Source organism: Saimiri boliviensis, chromosome 12 (genome assembly GCF_048565385.1).
Source record: "Saimiri boliviensis isolate mSaiBol1 chromosome 12, mSaiBol1.pri, whole genome shotgun sequence".
Lineage (NCBI taxonomy): Eukaryota > Metazoa > Chordata > Mammalia > Primates > Cebidae > Saimiri > Saimiri boliviensis.
Window position 1 is genome coordinate 106,835,185 of NC_133460.1, and position 20,640 is coordinate 106,855,824.

Genomic DNA, 20,640 nt, shown 5'->3' on the forward strand with positions numbered 1-20,640 from the left:
ATGACGCCAGTCAGGCAGGTCCTTGTCATTGCCTGTGGTTGGGGCTGGAAGATCACATGACGATTGTGGCTGGAGCAGCCTCTTCAGCCCTGCTGAATCAGGAACTGCCAAGACATGCCAGGGAGAGGATTGGTTTTCAGTCAACGTGCTCACCCTGGGAAGACACCAAGTTAATCATCTTGGAGGTGGCAATAGTGGACAGGATCTGCCCAATCCCTTCCAAGGAACATCTCTGTGGGAATGCGCATGGCAACGCCCCTCTGTGTGACAGGGGAGAAGGATGGACTGGGTGTCAGACTCGTGCAGATCCTTCCTCCTTTGCTCTAGTTTTACAGTTTCTGTTGGCGCATCTGATCTGATCTTCTCTTCTCTTTGCCACAGCTTCCCAGTCCTGGTCAACACCCAGGCCAGGTGAGTCCCCAGCATCCTTTCTCAGGATGTCCCTTCTCTTTCTGCCCAATTACCCCTTCCCCCACTCCACGGAGCTCTCCTGCTCCTCTGTGTGGATACAGTGGGGCATATAACATCTCCCCACCACTTTGTAACTGAGACCCCAGCACAGCGCTTCAACAGACATAGGATGGAGGAGGCTTCTGACTTCTGGTCCATTTAGCTCAGCTTTCCTGAAGCAGTTTCATACTGTACTATGGGTAACCCTTACAATTTCAGGAAGTGGCCTCATGTTTAATGAGCTTTGACTCCTTTCTATTCAGAGCTGATCTAACCTTTCTGAGAACTGAGAGTGGTTGGTAAAGTCACCTGGGAAGGCCATGTCAGTTCCAGTCTTAAACATGACTTTGTCCATGGGCAAGCATTGCCAGTGCAGGCCTGATACCTTCACCCCTCACTCCATCAAACACCCCAGAATTTGCAAAGGCAGAGGCCATGCTCGCTGGGAGAGTGATAGTAAATATTTCTGGTGCCTCCACTCACCAGGAAACTTGATACCCTTTGAGCAGCTTTTTGGTCCCCTAAACATTTTAGCTGGACCTGTCAGAGTCTCAGCAATGGTGTCAGATGTGCCCATCGGTGCATGTGTCAGTGGATGGGGCAGGCTAACCTTTGTGGCTGAGAAGAGGGCATCTAGGAGGGATAGGACTGGTCTCCAGTGAGGCGTTTATTCCTGGCTGAGCTCACTGATCTGGAGACTTGGACAGACACTTGAAGCAAGTGGCAGGAACCAGAAACTCAATAGTTTTCATGATGCTTGCCTGGCCGAGAGACTTTTCCTTTTGAGCTTTTCACCCTCAAGTCTTATTCTGTCCTTTCTCTTTGTTGCAATTTACAGATGCTTGGCCAGCCACTGACTTACCTGCATCGACCATAGGTAAATCATCCTCTCACCGCTCCCTAGGGCTCACTCTCTACCTCTTTCAAGTATTTCTTTTGAAAATGATGGAATGAGACTCAAGGTGTGCTCTCCTGTGTTTCATGTCCCTGCGGGTTACCTGGGGAGGAAAGTGGACTCCCTGGGAACCTAGTCCTGGGTCTGATGGTGGAGGGCGGAGGGTCCTGGTGACCTGTCTGCCCTGGTATTCTGTTTTGTGTGGTTAGGAAAAGACCCTCATTCAGGTGCTCAGAACACGCCCTGGATGGCTCCCTCATCCTGATGGGTCCTCATTCCCGGCCCTCAGGCCATAGTTTATAGATCTGTGAAGAGCAGGGGAAAGCGCCTGTCCCTTCAGGTGACTGAGCAATGTCCTGCCATTCCTGTCAGTTTGCCAGAAGCCAGAGAGGACCATGTGGGTATCACAAAACTCCTGAACATGGGGAAGGTGTCAGCTGTCTCTATGGAGCTGTGCAGCTTCATCCTGTGTTAGAATGGAGCTCAGAAGCGAATACACACACAATTATTCCTTACGCCTTTGGGGTTGTCCTTACTGCTGATGTCTGATCTCCAGTGGCTGGAGCCAGACCTCACATATTAAACTAAAACCTGATTGGCTTACAACTTCTTTAAACTTTTCTAAACAGGGAAAGGCAACGGAGAGCTCGGACATGCCTGTGAGCAGTCCAGCACAGATATCTTGGTTAAAGTACAAGGATGTAGAAGGTACTATGTGCCTGTAAGCATGGCCTGTCTACTAACAGTTATACAGGATAGGGCCTAACAACGTTATTAGCACACTTATTCTGCAAAAAGAAAGAAAACTTTTAAAAGTAACCTTTCTACTTTCCACAATGAAGAATCCTTGTGTTCCCCTGTAGGATCTGAATCCGGTTTGGCCCTGAGGCTGGTGAATGGAGGTGACAGGTGTCAAGGCCGAGTGGAAGTCCTGTACCGAGGCTCCTGGGGCACCGTGTGTGATGACAGCTGGGACATCAGTGATGCCAATGTGGTCTGCAGACAGCTGGACTGTGGCTGGGCCACGTCAGCTCCAGGAAATGCCCGTTTTGGTCAGGGCTATGGACCCATTGTCCTGGATGACGTGCGCTGCTCAGGGCATGAGTCCTACCTATGGAGCTGCCCTCACAATGGCTGGCTCTCCCACAACTGTCGCCATAGTGAAGACGCCGGTGTCATCTGCTCAGGTGGGCCTCCAAGACCTTGGGCTCCTTCCCCTGGGCTGGAGTTTGCTCAGGAAGAAAGTCTTAATTACATTCTGATCTCCTCACTCAAAGCTTGTTCTGTTTCCCATATTTCTGGAGTCTTGTTAGCACTCTGCTCAGAATCCATATGAATTCACTGCCTGGTATTCCTGTGGTCACTTGGGACAAGGGATCACACTCAAACTGCAACCCCAACATTATCACTATCCTGAGACAGTGCAAGGAAGAGGCAGAAGAGAAAAGTGCTGGCTCCCCAAGGCTCCATTTCTCCCCTGCTGAGTAGCACTGGGTGAGGGTGTCGTGGACACAGCACAGAGAGTGGGGCAGCGGAGGGATCCTCTCACTGGGGGAATCTCTGAACTAAGGACGCTTGTCTGGAGGTGGGTTCTCAGCTGAGACCCAATAAGGAGGGCTAGAAATAGAAGCACACGGCTTAGGAGAGTAAACGTGACAGTTCGTGTCAGGCTTAGAGTGTCTGTTCGTGTGAGGCCTGGGTCACATGGAGTTGGAGTCCTTAATCACAGCTCCTTACAGAGCACTGTGGATCACTGCCGTGTCCCAGGAATGATGGGGGGATTGCAGCCCTCATGAGGCCGGCCAGGCATGGCCTTGTTATTGCCAGTGGTTGGCGCTGGATGATCACTTGAGGGATTTTGCCTGGAGTGGCCTCCTCAGACTTGTTGACTTAGGAATTGCCAATAGGTGCCATGGAGAGGGTTGGTTTTGGGTCAACCGGGTCCCCCTTAGTAGACACCATGTTAGTCCCCTTGAAGCTGGCAATCATGGACATGATCTGCCCTGATCCATTGCAAGGAGCATCTCTGTGGGGTATGCATGGCAATGTCCATCCCTCTGTGATAGGGGACTAGGATGGACTGAGTGTCAGAGTGGCCCAGTTCCTTCCTCCTTTTTCCAGTCCTGCTGGTCTCTGTTAGTGCTTCTGATCTGACTTTCTCTTTTTCTTACAGCTTCCCAGTCCCAGTCAACGCCCAGGCCAGGTGAGTCCCCAGCATCTGGGATGCCCCTTCTCTTTCTGCCCAATTACCCCTAGCCTCAATCCACAGAGCTCTCCAGCTCCTCTGGGCAGACACTGTGGGGCATATTATTTTCCCCACCACTCTGTAACTGAGACCCCAGCACAGCACTTCAAGAGACATAGGAGGGAAGAGGCTTCTGACTTCTGTTCCATTTATCTCAGCTTTCCTGAAGCAGTTTCATACTGTACTATGGGTAACCCTTGCAGGTTCAGGAAGTGGCCTCATGTTTAATGAGCTTTGTCTAATTTATATTCAGAGCTGATCTCTCCGTTCTGAGAATTGAGAGTGGTTGATAAAGTCATCTGGAAAGACAGTGTCCATGGAAGCCTTAAACATGACTTTGTCCATTGGCAAGCAATGTCAGTGCAGGCTGATACCTCCACCCTCACTGCTGCAAACACTCCAGATTCTGTAGGGCCAAATCTGCATCCAGAAAAGGCAGAGGCCATGCTCCACAGGGAGAGCAATACTATTTCTGGTGCCTCCATTTACCAGGAAACTTGATAGCCCAATGGGCACCTCCTTGGTTCCCCTAACAGGTGGAACTGCCAGAATCTGAGCAATGGTGTCACATGTGCCCATCAGTCCAGGTGTCAGTCGATGAGGCAGGGTAACCTTTGTGTCTCAGAAGGGGACATGTAGGAGGGATAGGACTGGTCTCCAGTGAGGCCTTCGTTCCTGTCTGAGTTCACTGAGCTGAAGACTTAGACAGACACTTGGAGCAAGTGGCAGGAGCCAGAAACTGAATAGTTTTCCTGATGCTTGCCGGGTCCAGAGACCTTTCCTTGTTGAGCTTTTCACCCTCAAGTCTAATTCTGTCCTTTCTCTTTGTTCCAATTTCCAGATGCTTGGCCAGCCACTGACTTACCTTCATCTACAATAGGTAAATCATCCTCTCACTGCTCCCTAGGGTTCACTCTCTACCTCTTTCAAACGTTTTTTTTGAAAGTGATAGAATGAGGCTGAAGGTGGGTGTCTCTGTTTTTCATGTCCCTGCAGGTTGCCTGGGGAGGAAGGTGGCCTCTCTGGGAACCTAGTCTTGGGTCTGATGTTGTAGGGTGGAGGGTGCTGGTGACCTGGGAATCTGTGTTATGTGTTCAGGAAAGATCCTCACTCAGGTGCTCAAGACACACCCTGGACAGGTTCCTAATCATCCTGGGTTCTTGTTCCTGGTCCTCAGCCAACGGTTGCAGACCAGAGCTGAGTAGGGGACAGTGCCTGTTCCCACAGCTGTCTGGCAAAGTCCTGTTATTGCTGACACTTTGCCAGAAGCCAGAGAGGACCCTGTGGGTGCCTCCAAACTCCTGAACATGGGGCAGTTCTCGCCCTCCTATCTGGAGCTGTGCAGCTTCATCCTGTGTGAGAATGGAGCTCAGAATGGGGAGTGAGGCGTCCATTCCTGTCACCTCTAGAGGGGTCACAGGTTCTTCCCGAGTACTTGAGCTTCCATAGACCTGGGCAGAGTAGGACATCACTACTTCTTCCACTACCATGAGGCTGAACTTCTTTTCGTAAAATATTCAAAGGTGATTACTTGCCCAAGAGACTTAGGCCATCAGGAAGTGCCCTGAGTGTGGAAGATTCCTTAGATCACTGATCTCATGATCCATATGGACGAAGAGTTCTTGTGTTCCCCTGTAGGATCTGAATCCGGTTTGGCCCTGAGGCTGGTGAATGGAAGTGACAGGTGTCAGGGCCGAGTGGAGGTCCTGTACCGAGGCTCCTGGGGCACCGTGTGTGATGACAGCTGGGACATCAGTGATGCCAATGTGGTCTGCAGACAGCTGGAATGCGGATGGGCCATGTCAGCCCCAGGAAATGCCCGCTTTGGTCAGGGCTATGGACCCATTGTCCTGGATGACGTGCGCTGCTCAGGGTATGAGTCCTACCTGTGGAGCTGCCCTCACAATGGCTGGCTCTCCCACAACTGTCAGCACAGTGAGGACGCTGGTGTCATCTGCTCAGGTGAGCCTCCAAGACCTTGGGCTCCCTCCTCTGGGCTAGAGTTTGCTCAGGAAGAAAGTCCTTATTACATTCTGATCTCCTCACTCAAAGCTTGTTCTGTGTTTTCCATATTTTTGAAGTCTTGTTAGTGCTCTGCTCCGAATCCATATGAAATCACTGCCTAGTGTTCCTGTGGTCACTTGGAACAGGGGACCAAACTCAAACTGCAACCCAGACTTTATCGCTATCATGAGACAGTGCAAGGAATAGGCAGAAGAGAAAAGTACTGGCTCCCCAGGGCTCCATTTCTCCCTCGCTGAGTAGCACTGGGTGAGGGTATCATGGACACAGCACAGACAGCGGGACAGGGCAGGGATCCTCTCACTGCAAGACACTCTGAACTAAGGATGCTTGTCTGCGGGTGGGTTCTCAGCTGACAGTCAATAGGGAAATCTGGACATAGAGTCGGAAGGCTGACAAGTGCACAAGGGTGTCTGTTCCTGTCAGGCGTGGGTCACACGGAGTAGGAGTCCTTGATCACAGCTCCTTTCAGAACACTGCGGAGCACTGCCTGTGCCTGAGTCTGGTGTGGGGACGGCAGCCCCCATGAGGCCTGCCAGGAATGGCCTTATTATTGACTGTGGTTGGGGCTGGAAGATCACATGAGGGATTTTGGCTGGAGCGGCCTCTTCAGCCCTGCTGACTCAGGAACTGCCAAGAAATGCCAGGGAGAGGATTGGTTTTCAGTCAACGTGCTCACCCTGGGAAGACACCAAGTTAATCATCTTGGAGGTGGCAATAGTGGACAGGATCTGCCCAATCCCTTCCAAGGAACATCTCTGTGGGAATGCGCATGGCAACGCCCCTCTGTGTGACAGGGGAGAAGGATGGACTGGGTGTCAGACTCGTGCAGATCCTTCCTCCTTTGCTCTAGTTTTACAGTTTCTGTTAGCGCATCTGATCTGATCTTCTCTTCTCTTTGCCACAGCTTCCCAGTCCTGGTCAACGCCCAGGCCAGGTGAGTCCCCAGCATCCTTTCTCAGGATGTCCCTTCTCTTTCTGCCCAATTACCCCTTCCCCCACTCCACGGAGCTCTCCTCCTCCTCTGTGTGGATACAGTGGGGCATATAACATCTCCCCACCACTTTGTAACTGAGACCCCAGCACAGCGCTTCAACAGACATAGGATGGAGGAGGCTTCTGACTTCTGGTCCATTTAGCTCAGCTTTCCTGAAGCAGTTTCATACTGTACTATGGGTAACCCTTACAATTTCAGGAAGTGGCCTCATGTTTAATGAGCTTTGACTCCTTTCTATTCAGAGCTGATCTAACCTTTCTGAGAACTGAGAGTGGTTGGTAAAGTCACCTGGGAAGGCCATGTCAGTTCCAGTCTTAAACATGACTTTGTCCATGGGCAAGCATTGCCAGTGCAGGCCTGATACCTTCACCCCTCACTCCATCAAACACCCCAGAATTTGCAAAGGCAGAGGCCATGCTCGCTGGGAGAGTGATAGTAAATATTTCTGGTGCCTCCACTCACCAGGAAACTTGATACCCTTTGAGCAGCTTTTTGGTCCCCTAAACATTTTAGCTGGACCTGTCAGAGTCTCAGCAATGGTGTCAGATGTGCCCATCGGTGCATGTGTCAGTGGATGGGGCAGGCTAACCTTTGTGGCTGAGAAGAGGGCATCTAGGAGGGATAGGACTGGTCTCCAGTGAGGCGTTTATTCCTGGCTGAGCTCACTGATCTGGAGACTTGGACAGACACTTGAAGCAAGTGGCAGGAACCAGAAACTCAATAGTTTTCATGATGCTTGCCTGGCCGAGAGACTTTTCCTTTTGAGCTTTTCACCCTCAAGTCTTATTCTGTCCTTTCTCTTTGTTGCAATTTACAGATGCTTGGCCAGCCACTGACTTACCTGCATCGACCATAGGTAAATCATCCTCTCACCGCTCCCTAGGGCTCACTCTCTACCTCTTTCAAGTATTTCTTTTGAAAATGATGGAATGAGACTCAAGGTGTGCTCTCCTGTGTTTCATGTCCCTGCGGGTTACCTGGGGAGGAAAGTGGACTCCCTGGGAACCTAGTCCTGGGTCTGATGGTGGAGGGCGGAGGGTCCTGGTGACCTGTCTGCCCTGGTATTCTGTTTTGTGTGGTTAGGAAAAGACCCTCATTCAGGTGCTCAGAACACGCCCTGGATGGCTCCCTCATCCTGATGGGTCCTCATTCCCGGCCCTCAGGCCATAGTTTATAGATCTGTGAAGAGCAGGGGAAAGCGCCTGTCCCTTCAGGTGACTGAGCAATGTCCTGCCATTCCTGTCAGTTTGCCAGAAGCCAGAGAGGACCATGTGGGTATCACAAAACTCCTGAACATGGGGCAGGTGTCAGCCGTCTCTATGGAGCTGTGCAGCTTCATCCTGTGTTAGAATGGAGCTCAGAAGCGAATACACACACAATTATTCCTTACGCCTTTGGGGTTGTCCTTACTGCTGATGTCTGATCTCCAGTGGCTGGAGCCAGACCTCACATATTAAACTAAAACCTGATTGGCTTACAACTTCTTTAAACTTTTCTAAACAGGGAAAGGCAACGGAGAGCTCGGACATGCCTGTGAGCAGTCCAGCACAGATATCTTGGTTAAAGTACAAGGATGTAGAAGGTACTATGTGCCTGTAAGCATGGCCTGTCTACTAACAGTTATACAGGATAGGGCCTAACAACGTTATTAGCACACTTATTCTGCAAAAAGAAAGAAAACTTTTAAAAGTAACCTTTCTACTTTCCACAATGAAGAATCCTTGTGTTCCCCTGTAGGATCTGATTCCGGTTTGGCCCTGAGGCTGGTGAATGGAGGTGACAGGTGTCAAGGCCGAGTGGAAGTCCTGTACCGAGGCTCCTGGGGCACCGTGTGTGATGACAGCTGGGACATCAGTGATGCCAATGTGGTCTGCAGACAGCTGGACTGTGGCTGGGCCACGTCAGCCCCAGGAAATGCCCGGTTTGGTCAGGGCTATGGACCCATTGTCCTGGATGACGTGCGCTGCTCAGGGCATGAGTCCTACCTATGGAGCTGCCCTCACAATGGCTGGCTCTCCCACAACTGTCGCCATAGTGAAGACGCCGGTGTCATCTGCTCAGGTGGGCCTCCAAGACCTTGGGCTCCTTCCCCTGGGCTGGAGTTTGCTCAGGAAGAAAGTCCTTATTACATTCTGATCTCCTCACTCAAAGCTTGTTCTGTTTCCCATATTTCTGGAGTCTTGTTAGCGCTCTGCTCAAAATCCATATGAATTCACTGCCTGGTATTCCTGTGGTCACGTGGGACAAGGGAGCACCCTCAAACTGCAACCCCAACATTATCACTATCCTGAGACAGTGCAAGGAAGAGGCAGACGAGAAAAGTGCTGGCTCCCCAGGGCTCCATTTCTCCCCTGCTGAGTAGCACTGGGTGAGGGTGTGGTGGATACAGCACAGACAGTGGGGCAGCGGAGGGATCCTCTCACTGGGGGAATCTCTGAACTAAGGACGCTTGTCCGGAGGTGGGTTCTCAGCTGAGACCCAATAAGGAGGGCTAGAAATAGAAGCACACGGCTTAGGAGAGTAAACGTGACAGTTTGTGTCAGGCTTAGAGTGTCTGTTTGTGTGAGGCCTGGGTCACATGGAGTTGGAGTCCTTAATCACAGCTCCTTACAGAGCACTGTGGATCACTGCCGTGTTCCAGGAATGATGGGGGGATTGCAGCCCTCATGAGGCCGGCCAGGCATGGCCTTGTTATTGCCAGTGGTTGTTACTGGAAGATCACTTGAGGGATTTTGCCTGGAGTGGCCTCCTCAGACTTGTTGACTTAGGAACTGCCAAGAGGTGCCATGGAGAGGGTTGGTTTTGGGTCAACCTGGTCCCCCTTAGTAGACACCATGTTAGTCCCCTTGAAGCTGGCAATCATGGACATGATCTGCCCTGATCCATTGCAAGGAGCATCTCTGTGGGGTGTGCATGGCAATGTCCATCCCTCTGTGATAGGGGACTAGGATGGACTGAGTGTCAGAGTGGCCCAGTTCCTTCCTCCTTTTTCCAGTCCTGCTGGTCTCTGTTAGTGCTTCTGATCTGACTTTCTCTTTTTCTTACAGCTTCCCAGTCCCAGTCAACGCCCAGGCCAGGTGAGTCCCCAGCATCTGGGATGCCCCTTCTCTTTCTGCCCAATTACCCCTAGCCTCAATCCACAGAGCTCTCCAGCTCCTCTGGGCAGATACCGTGGGGCATATTATTTTCCCCACCACTCTGTAACTGAGACCCCAGCACAGCGCCTCAACAGACATAGGAGCGAGGAGGCTTCTGACTTCTGTTCCATTTATCTCAGCTTTCCTGAGCACTTTCATGCTGTACTATGGGTAACCCTTGCAGGTTCAGGAAGTGGCCTCATGTTTAATGAGCTTTGGCTGCTTTATATTCAGAGTTCATCTCTCCGTTCTGAGAATTGAGAGCGGTTGATAAAGTCATCTGGAAAGACAGTGTCCATGGAAGCCTTAAAACATGACTTTGTCCATTGGCAAGCAATGTCAGTGCAGGCTGATACCTCCATCCCTCACTGCTGCAAACACTCCAGATTCTGTAGGGCCAAATCTGCATCCAGAAAAGGCAGAGGCCATGCTCCACAGGGAGAGCAATACTATTTCTGGTGCCTCCATTTACCAGGAAACTTGATAGCCCAATGGGCACCTCCTTGGTTCCCCTAACAGGTGGAACTGCCAGAATCTCAGCAATGGTGTCACATGTGCCCATCAGTCCAGGTGTCAGTCGATGAGGCAGGGTAACCTTTGTGTCTCAGAAGGGGACATGTAGGAGGGATAGGACTGGTCTCCAGTGAGGCCTTCTTTCCTGTCTGAGTTCACTGAGCTGAAGACTTAGACAGACACTTGGAGCAAGTGGCAGGAGCCAGAAACTGAATAGTTTTCCTGATGCTTGCCGGGTCCAGAGACCTTTCCTTGTTGAGCTTTTCACCCTCAAGTCTAATTCTGTCCTTTCTCTTTGTTGCAATTTCCAGATGCTTGGCCAGCCACTGACTTACCTTCATCTACAATAGGTAAATCATCCTCTCACCGCTCCCTAGGGTTCACTCTCTACCTCTTTCAAACATTTTTTTTGAAAGTGATAGAATGAGGCTGAAGGTGGGTGTCTCTGTTTTTCATGTCCCTGCAGGTTGCCTGGGGAGGAAGGTGGCCTCTCTGGGAACATAGTCTTGGGTCTGATGTTGTAGGGTGGAGGGTGCTGGTGACCTGGGAATCTGTGTTATGTGTTCAGGAAAGATCCTCACTCAGGTGCTCAAGACACACCCTGGACAGGTTCCTAATCATCCTGGGTTCTTGTTCCTGGTCCTCAGCCAACGGTTGCAGACCAGAGCTGAGTAGGGGACAGTGCCTGTTCCCACAGCTGTCTGGCAAAGTCCTGTTATTGCTGACACTTTGCCAGAAGCCAGAGAGGACCCTGTGGGTGCCTCCAAACTCCTGAACATGGGGCAGTTCTCGCCCTCCTATCTGGAGCTGTGCAGCTTCATCCTGTGTGAGAATGGAGCTCAGAATGGGGAGTGAGGCGTCCATTCCTGTCACCTCTAGAGGGGTCACAGGTTCTTCCCGAGTACTTGAGCTTCCATAGACCTGGGCAGAGTAGGACATCACTACTTCTTCCACTACCATGAGGCTGAACTTCTTTTCGTAAAATATTCAAAGGTGATTACTTGCCCAAGAGACTTAGGCCATCAGGAAGTGCCCTGAGTGTGGAAGATTCCTTAGATCACTGATCTCATGATCCATATGGACGAAGAGTTCTTGTGTTCCCCTGTAGGATCTGAATCCGGTTTGGCCCTGAGGCTGGTGAATGGAAGTGACAGGTGTCAGGGCCGAGTGGAGGTCCTGTACCGAGGCTCCTGGGGCACCGTGTGTGATGACAGCTGGGACATCAGTGATGCCAATGTGGTCTGCAGACAGCTGGAATGCGGATGGGCCATGTCAGCCCCAGGAAATGCCCGCTTTGGTCAGGGCTATGGACCCATTGTCCTGGATGACGTGCGCTGCTCAGGGTATGAGTCCTACCTGTGGAGCTGCCCTCACAATGGCTGGCTCTCCCACAACTGTCAGCACAGTGAGGACGCTGGTGTCATCTGCTCAGGTGAGCCTCCAAGACCTTGGGCTCCCTCCTCTGGGCTAGAGTTTGCTCAGGAAGAAAGTCCTTATTACATTCTGATCTCCTCACTCAAAGCTTGTTCTGTGTTTTCCATATTTTTGAAGTCTTGTTAGTGCTCTGCTCCGAATCCATATGAAATCACTGCCTAGTGTTCCTGTGGTCACTTGGAACAGGGGACCAAACTCAAACTGCAACCCAGACTTTATCGCTATCATGAGACAGTGCAAGGAATAGGCAGAAGAGAAAAGTACTGGCTCCCCAGGGCTCCATTTCTCCCTCGCTGAGTAGCACTGGGTGAGGGTATCATGGACACAGCACAGACAGCGGGACAGGGCAGGGATCCTCTCACTGCAAGACACTCTGAACTAAGGATGCTTGTCTGCGGGTGGGTTCTCAGCTGACAGTCAATAGGGAAATCTGGACATAGAGTCGGAAGGCTGACAAGTGCACAAGGGTGTCTGTTCCTGTCAGGCGTGGGTCACACGGAGTAGGAGTCCTTGATCACAGCTCCTTTCAGAACACTGCGGAGCACTGCCTGTGCCTGAGTCTGGTGTGGGGACGGCAGCCCCCATGAGGCCTGCCAGGAATGGCCTTATTATTGACTGTGGTTGGGGCTGGAAGATCACATGAGGGATTTTGGCTGGAGCAGCCTCTTCAGCCCTGCTGACTCAGGAACTGCCAAGAAATGCCAGGGAGAGGATTGGTTTTCAGTCAACGTGCTCACCCTGGGAAGACACCAAGTTAATCATCTTGGAGGTGGCAATAGTGGACAGGATCTGCCCAATCCCTTCCAAGGAACATCTCTGTGGGAATGCGCATGGCAACGCCCCTCTGTGTGACAGGGGAGAAGGATGGACTGGGTGTCAGACTCGTGCAGATCCTTCCTCCTTTGCTCTAGTTTTACAGTTTCTGTTAGCGCATCTGATCTGATCTTCTCTTCTCTTTGCCACAGCTTCCCAGTCCTGGTCAACGCCCAGGCCAGGTGAGTCCCCAGCATCCTTTCTCAGGATGTCCCTTCTCTTTCTGCCCAATTACCCCTTCCCCCACTCCACGGAGCTCTCCTCCTCCTCTGTGTGGATACAGTGGGGCATATAACATCTCCCCACCACTTTGTAACTGAGACCCCAGCACAGCGCTTCAACAGACATAGGATGGAGGAGGCTTCTGACTTCTGGTCCATTTAGCTCAGCTTTCCTGAAGCAGTTTCATACTGTACTATGGGTAACCCTTACAATTTCAGGAAGTGGCCTCATGTTTAATGAGCTTTGACTCCTTTCTATTCAGAGCTGATCTAACCTTTCTGAGAACTGAGAGTGGTTGGTAAAGTCACCTGGGAAGGCCATGTCAGTTCCAGTCTTAAACATGACTTTGTCCATGGGCAAGCATTGCCAGTGCAGGCCTGATACCTTCACCCCTCACTCCATCAAACACCCCAGAATTTGCAAAGGCAGAGGCCATGCTCGCTGGGAGAGTGATAGTAAATATTTCTGGTGCCTCCACTCACCAGGAAACTTGATACCCTTTGAGCAGCTTTTTGGTCCCCTAAACATTTTAGCTGGACCTGTCAGAGTCTCAGCAATGGTGTCAGATGTGCCCATCGGTGCATGTGTCAGTGGATGGGGCAGGCTAACCTTTGTGGCTGAGAAGAGGGCATCTAGGAGGGATAGGACTGGTCTCCAGTGAGGCGTTTATTCCTGGCTGAGCTCACTGATCTGGAGACTTGGACAGACACTTGAAGCAAGTGGCAGGAACCAGAAACTCAATAGTTTTCATGATGCTTGCCTGGCCGAGAGACTTTTCCTTTTGAGCTTTTCACCCTCAAGTCTTATTCTGTCCTTTCTCTTTGTTGCAATTTACAGATGCTTGGCCAGCCACTGACTTACCTGCATCGACCATAGGTAAATCATCCTCTCACCGCTCCCTAGGGCTCACTCTCTACCTCTTTCAAGTATTTCTTTTGAAAATGATGGAATGAGACTCAAGGTGTGCTCTCCTGTGTTTCATGTCCCTGCGGGTTACCTGGGGAGGAAAGTGGACTCCCTGGGAACCTAGTCCTGGGTCTGATGGTGGAGGGCGGAGGGTCCTGGTGACCTGTCTGCCCTGGTATTCTGTTTTGTGTGGTTAGGAAAAGACCCTCATTCAGGTGCTCAGAACACGCCCTGGATGGCTCCGTCATCCTGATGGCTCCTCATTCCCGGCCCTCAGGCCATAGTTTATAGATCTGTGAAGAGCAGGGGAAAGCGCCTGTCCCTTCAGGTGACTGAGCAATGTCCTGCCATTCCTGTCAGTTTGCCAGAAGCCAGAGAGGACCATGTGGGTATCACAAAACTCCTGAACATGGGGAAGGTGTCAGCCGTCTCTATGGAGCTGTGCAGCTTCATCCTGTGTTAGAATGGAGCTCAGAAGCGAATACACACACAATTATTCCTTACGCCTTTGGGGTTGTCCTTACTGCTGATGTCTGATCTCCAGTGGCTGGAGCCAGACCTCACATATTAAACTAAAACCTGATTGGCTTACAACTTCTTTAAACTTTTCTAAACAGGGAAAGGCAACGGAGAGCTCGGACATGCCTGTGAGCAGTCCAGCACAGATATCTTGGTTAAAGTACAAGGATGTAGAAGGTACTATGTGCCTGTAAGCATGGCCTGTCTACTAACAGTTATACAGGATAGGGCCTAACAACGTTATTAGCACACTTATTCTGCAAAAAGAAAGAAAACTTTTAAAAGTAACCTTTCTACTTTCCACAATGAAGAATCCTTGTGTTCCCCTGTAGGATCTGATTCCGGTTTGGCCCTGAGGCTGGTGAATGGAGGTGACAGGTGTCAAGGCCGAGTGGAAGTCCTGTACCGAGGCTCCTGGGGCACCGTGTGTGATGACAGCTGGGACATCAGTGATGCCAATGTGGTCTGCAGACAGCTGGACTGTGGCTGGGCCACGTCAGCCCCAGGAAATGCCCGGTTTGGTCAGGGCTATGGACCCATTGTCCTGGATGACGTGCGCTGCTCAGGGCATGAGTCCTACCTATGGAGCTGCCCTCACAATGGCTGGCTCTCCCACAACTGTCGCCATAGTGAAGACGCCGGTGTCATCTGCTCAGGTGGGCCTCCAAGACCTTGGGCTCCTTCCCCTGGGCTGGAGTTTGCTCAGGAAGAAAGTCCTTATTACATTCTGATCTCCTCACTCAAAGCTTGTTCTGTTTCCCATATTTCTGGAGTCTTGTTAGCGCTCTGCTCAAAATCCATATGAATTCACTGCCTGGTATTCCTGTGGTCACGTGGGACAAGGGAGCACCCTCAAACTGCAACCCCAACATTATCACTATCCTGAGACAGTGCAAGGAAGAGGCAGACGAGAAAAGTGCTGGCTCCCCAGGGCTCCATTTCTCCCCTGCTGAGTAGCACTGGGTGAGGGTGTGGTGGATACAGCACAGACAGTGGGGCAGCGGAGGGATCCTCTCACTGGGGGAATCTCTGAACTAAGGACGCTTGTCCGGAGGTGGGTTCTCAGCTGAGACCCAATAAGGAGGGCTAGAAATAGAAGCACACGGCTTAGGAGAGTAAACGTGACAGTTTGTGTCAGGCTTAGAGTGTCTGTTTGTGTGAGGCCTGGGTCACATGGAGTTGGAGTCCTTAATCACAGCTCCTTACAGAGCACTGTGGATCACTGCCGTGTTCCAGGAATGATGGGGGGATTGCAGCCCTCATGAGGCCGGCCAGGCATGGCCTTGTTATTGCCAGTGGTTGTTACTGGAAGATCACTTGAGGGATTTTGCCTGGAGTGGCCTCCTCAGACTTGTTGACTTAGGAACTGCCAAGAGGTGCCATGGAGAGGGTTGGTTTTGGGTCAACCTGGTCCCCCTTAGTAGACACCATGTTAGTCCCCTTGAAGCTGGCAATCATGGACATGATCTGCCCTGATCCATTGCAAGGAGCATCTCTGTGGGGTGTGCATGGCAATGTCCATCCCTCTGTGATAGGGGACTAGGATGGACTGAGTGTCAGAGTGGCCCAGTTCCTTCCTCCTTTTTCCAGTCCTGCTGGTCTCTGTTAGTGCTTCTGATCTGACTTTCTCTTTTTCTTACAGCTTCCCAGTCCCAGTCAACGCCCAGGCCAGGTGAGTCCCCAGCATCTGGGATGCCCCTTCTCTTTCTGCCCAATTACCCCTAGCCTCAATCCACAGAGCTCTCCAGCTCCTCTGGGCAGATACCGTGGGGCATATTATTTTCCCCACCACTCTGTAACTGAGACCCCAGCACAGCGCCTCAACAGACATAGGAGCGAGGAGGCTTCTGACTTCTGTTCCATTTATCTCAGCTTTCCTGGGCACTTTCATGCTGTACTATGGGTAACCCTTGCAGGTTCAGGAAGTGGCCTCATGTTTAATGAGCTTTGGCTGCTTTATATTCAGAGTTCATCTCTCCGTTCTGAGAATTGAGAGCGGTTGATAAAGTCATCTGGAAAGACAGTGTCCATGGAAGCCTTAAAACATGACTTTGTCCATTGGCAAGCAATGCCAGTGCAGGCTGATACCTCCATCCCTCACTGCTGCAAACACTCCAGATTCTGTAGGGCCAAATCTGCATCCAGAAAAGGCAGAGGCCATGCTCCACATGGAGAGCAATACTATTTCTGGTGCCTCCATTTACCAGGAAACTTGATAGCCCAATGGGCACCTCCTTGGTTCCCCTAACAGGTGGAACTGCCAGAATCTCAGCAATGGTGTCACATGTGCCCATCAGTCCAGGTGTCAGTCGATGAGGCAGGGTAACCTTTGTGTCTCAGAAGGGGACATGTAGGAGGGATAGGACTGGTCTCCAGTGAGGCCTTCGTTCCTGTCTGAGTTCACTGAGCTGAAGACTTAGACAGACACTTGGAGCAAGTGGCAGGAGCCAGAAACTGAATAGTTTTCCTGATGCTTGCCGGGTCCAGAGACCTTTCCTTGTTGAGCTTTTCACCCTCAAGTCTAATTCTGTCCTTTCTCTTTGTTGCAATTTCCAGATGCTTGGCCAGCCACTGACTTACCTGCATCTACAATAGGTAAATCATCCTCTCACCGCTCCCTAGGGTTCACTCTCTACCTCTTTCAAACATTTTTTTTGAAAGTGATAGAATGAGGCTGAAGGTGGGTGTCTCTGTTTTTCATGTCCCTGCAGGTTGCCTGGGGAGGAAGGTGGCCTCTCTGGGAACATAGTCTTGGGTCTGATGTTGTAGGGTGGAGGGTGCTGGTGACCTGGGAATCTGTGTTATGTGTTCAGGAAAGATCCTCACTCAGGTGCTCAAGACACACCCTGGACAGGTTCCTAATCATCCTGGGTTCTTGTTCCTGGTCCTCAGCCAACGGTTGCAGACCAGAGCTGAGTAGGGGACAGTGCCTGTTCCCACAGCTGTCTGGCAAAGTCCTGTTATTGCTGACACTTTGCCAGAAGCCAGAGAGGACCCTGTGGGTGCCTCCAAACTCCTGAACATGGGGCAGTTCTCGCCCTCCTATCTGGAGCTGTGCAGCTTCATCCTGTGTGAGAATGGAGCTCAGAATGGGGAGTGAGGCGTCCATTCCTGTCACCTCTAGAGGGGTCACAGGTTCTTCCCGAGTACTTGAGCTTCCATAGACCTGGGCAGAGTAGGACATCACTACTTCTTCCACTACCATGAGGCTGAACTTCTTTTCGTAAAATATTCAAAGGTGATTACTTGCCCAAGAGACTTAGGCCATCAGGAAGTGCCCTGAGTGTGGAAGATTCCTTAGATCACTGATCTCATGATCCATATGGACGAAGAGTTCTTGTGTTCCCCTGTAGGATCTGAATCCGGTTTGGCCCTGAGGCTGGTGAATGGAAGTGACAGGTGTCAGGGCCGAGTGGAGGTCCTGTACCGAGGCTCCTGGGGCACCGTGTGTGATGACAGCTGGGACATCAGTGATGCCAATGTGGTCTGCAGACAGCTGGAATGCGGATGGGCCATGTCAGCCCCAGGAAATGCCCGCTTTGGTCAGGGCTATGGACCCATTGTCCTGGATGACGTGCGCTGCTCAGGGTATGAGTCCTACCTGTGGAGCTGCCCTCACAATGGCTGGCTCTCCCACAACTGTCAGCACAGTGAGGACGCTGGTGTCATCTGCTCAGGTGAGCCTCCAAGACCTTGGGCTCCCTCCTCTGGGCTAGAGTTTGCTCAGGAAGAAAGTCCTTATTACATTCTGATCTCCTCACTCAAAGCTTGTTCTGTGTTTTCCATATTTTTGAAGTCTTGTTAGTGCTCTGCTCCGAATCCATATGAAATCACTGCCTAGTGTTCCTGTGGTCACTTGGAACAGGGGACCAAACTCAAACTGCAACCCAGACTTTATCGCTATCATGAGACAGTGCAAGGAATAGGCAGAAGAGAAAAGTACTGGCTCCCCAGGGCTCCATTTCTCCCTCGCTGAGTAGCACTGGGTGAGGGTATCATGGACACAGCACAGACAGCGGGACAGGGCAGGGATCCTCTCACTGCAAGACACTCTGAACTAAGGATGCTTGTCTGCGGGTGGGTTCTCAGCTGACAGTCAATAGGGAAATCTGGACATAGAGTCGGAAGGCTGACAAGTGCACAAGGGTGTCTGTTCCTGTCAGGCGTGGGTCACACGGAGTAGGAGTCCTTGATCACAGCTCCTTTCAGAACACTGCGGAGCACTGCCTGTGCCTGAGTCTGGTGTGGGGACGGCAGCCCCCATGAGGCCTGCCAGGAATGGCCTTATTATTGACTGTGGTTGGGGCTGGAAGATCACATGAGGGATTTTGGCTGGAGCGGCCTCTTCAGCCCTGCTGACTCAGGAACTGCCAAGAAATGCCAGGGAGAGGATTGGTTTTCAGTCAACGTGCTCACCCTGGGAAGACACCAAGTTAATCATCTTGGAGGTGGCAATAGTGGACAGGATCTGCCCGATCCCTTCCAAGGAACATCTCTGTGGGAATGCGCATGGCAACGCCATTCTGTGTGACAGGAGAGAAGGATGGACTGGGTGTCAGACTCGTGCAGATCCTTCCTCCTTTGCTCTAGTTTTACAGTTTCTGTTAGTGCATCTGATCTGATCTTCTCTTCTCTTTGCCTCAGCTTCCCAGTCCTGGTCAACGCCCAGGCCAGGTGAGTCCCCAGCATCCTTTCTCAGGATGTCCCTTCTCTTTCTGCCCAATTACCCCTTCCCCCACTCCACGGAGCTCTCCTGCTCCTCTGTGTGGATACAGTGGGGCATATAACATCTCCCCACCACTTTGTAACTGAGACCCCAGCACAGCGCTTCAACAGACATAGGATGGAGGAGGCTTCTGACTTCTGTTCCATTTAGCTCAGCTTTCCTGAAGCAGTTTCATACTGTACTATGGGTAACCCTTACAATTTCAGGAAGTGGCCTCATGTTTAATGGGCTTTGACTCCTTTCTATTCAGAGCTGATCTAACCTTTCTGAGAACTGAGAGTGGTTGGTAAAGTCACCTGGGAAGGCAATGTTAGTTCCAGTCTTAAACATGACTTTGTCCATGGGCAAGCATTGCCAGTGCAGGCCTGATACCTTCACCCCTCACCCCATCAAACACCCCAGATCTTGCAGGGCCACTTCTGCATCCAGAAAAGGCAGAGGCCGTGCTCGCTGGGAGAGCGATAGTAAATATTTCTGGTGCCTCCACTCACCACGAAACTTGATACCCTTTGAGCAGCTTTTTGGTCCCCTAAACATTTTAGCTGGACCTGTCAGAGTCTCAGCAATGGTGTCAGATGTGCCCATCGGTGCATGTGTCAGTGGATGTGGCAGGCTAACCTTGGTGGCTGAGAAGAGGGCATCTAGGAGGGATAGGACAGGTCTCCAGTGAGGCGTTTATTCCTGACTGAGCTCACTGATCTGGAGACTTGGACAGACACTTGGAGCAAGTGGCAGGAACCAGAAACTCAATAGTTTTCATGGTGCTTGCCTGGTCCAGAGACCTTTCCTTTTGAGCTTTTTACCCTCAAGTCTAACTCTGTCCTTTCTCTTTGTTGCAATTTACAGATGCTTGGCCAACCACTGACTTACCTGCATCGACCATAGGTAAATCATCCTCTCACCACTCCCTAGGGCTCACTCTCTACCTCTTTCAAGTATTTCTTTTGAAAATGATGGAATGAGACTCAAGGTGTGCTCTCCTGTGTTTCATGTCCCTGTGGGTTACCTGGGGAGGAACGTGGACTCCCTGGGAACCTAGTCCTGGGTCTGATGGTGGAGGGCGGAGGGTCCTGGTGACCTGTCTGCCCTGGTATTCTGTTTTGTGTGGTTAGGAAAGCCCCTCATTCAGGTGCTCAGAAGAAGCCCTGGATGGCTCCGTCATCCTGATGGCTCCTCGTTCCTGGCCCTCAGGCCATAGTTTATAGATCTGTGAAGAGCAGGGGAAAGCGCCTGTCCCTTCAGGTGACTGAGCAATGTCCTGCCATTCCTGTCAGTTTGCCAGAAGCCAGAGAGGACCATGTGGGTGTCACAAAACTCCTGAACATGGGGAAGGTGTCAGCCGTCTCTATGGAGCTGTGCAGCTTCATCCTGTGTTAGAATGGAGCTCAGAAGCAAATACACACACAATTATTCCTTACGCCTTTGGGGTTGTCCTTACTGCTGATGTCTGATCTCCAGTGGCTGGAGCCAGACCTCACATATTAAACTAAAACCTGATTGGCTTACAACTTCTTTAAACTTTTCTAAACAGGGAAAGGCAACGGAGAGCTCGGACATGCCTGTGAGCAGTCCAGCACAGATATCTTGGTTAAAGTACAAGGATGTAGAAGGTACTATGTGCCTGTAAGCATGGCCTGTCTACTAACAGTTATACAGGATAGGGCCTAACAACGTTATTAGCACACTTATTCTGCAAAAAGAAAGAAAACTTTTAAAAGTAACCTTTCTACTTTCCACAATGAAGAATCCTTGTGTTCCCCT

The 20,640-nt window shown here is 51.1% G+C and overlaps 1 protein-coding gene across 1 annotated transcript in view; it reads left to right on the forward strand.

The window, feature by feature from the left end:
* The window catches only part of DMBT1 (deleted in malignant brain tumors 1), an 89,144-nt gene that overhangs the window by 37,019 nt on the left and 31,485 nt on the right, over window positions 1-20,640 (forward strand). The window contains 20 exon segments of the mRNA XM_074383027.1: window positions 382-411; window positions 1,289-1,327; window positions 2,209-2,532; window positions 3,519-3,548; window positions 4,432-4,470; window positions 5,229-5,552; window positions 6,520-6,549; window positions 7,427-7,465; window positions 8,347-8,670; window positions 9,657-9,686; window positions 10,571-10,609; window positions 11,368-11,691; window positions 12,659-12,688; window positions 13,566-13,604; window positions 14,486-14,809; window positions 15,796-15,825; window positions 16,710-16,748; window positions 17,507-17,830; window positions 18,798-18,827; window positions 19,726-19,764. Coding sequence (XP_074239128.1) covers window positions 382-411; window positions 1,289-1,327; window positions 2,209-2,532; window positions 3,519-3,548; window positions 4,432-4,470; window positions 5,229-5,552; window positions 6,520-6,549; window positions 7,427-7,465; window positions 8,347-8,670; window positions 9,657-9,686; window positions 10,571-10,609; window positions 11,368-11,691; window positions 12,659-12,688; window positions 13,566-13,604; window positions 14,486-14,809; window positions 15,796-15,825; window positions 16,710-16,748; window positions 17,507-17,830; window positions 18,798-18,827; window positions 19,726-19,764 — 2,427 coding nt within the window.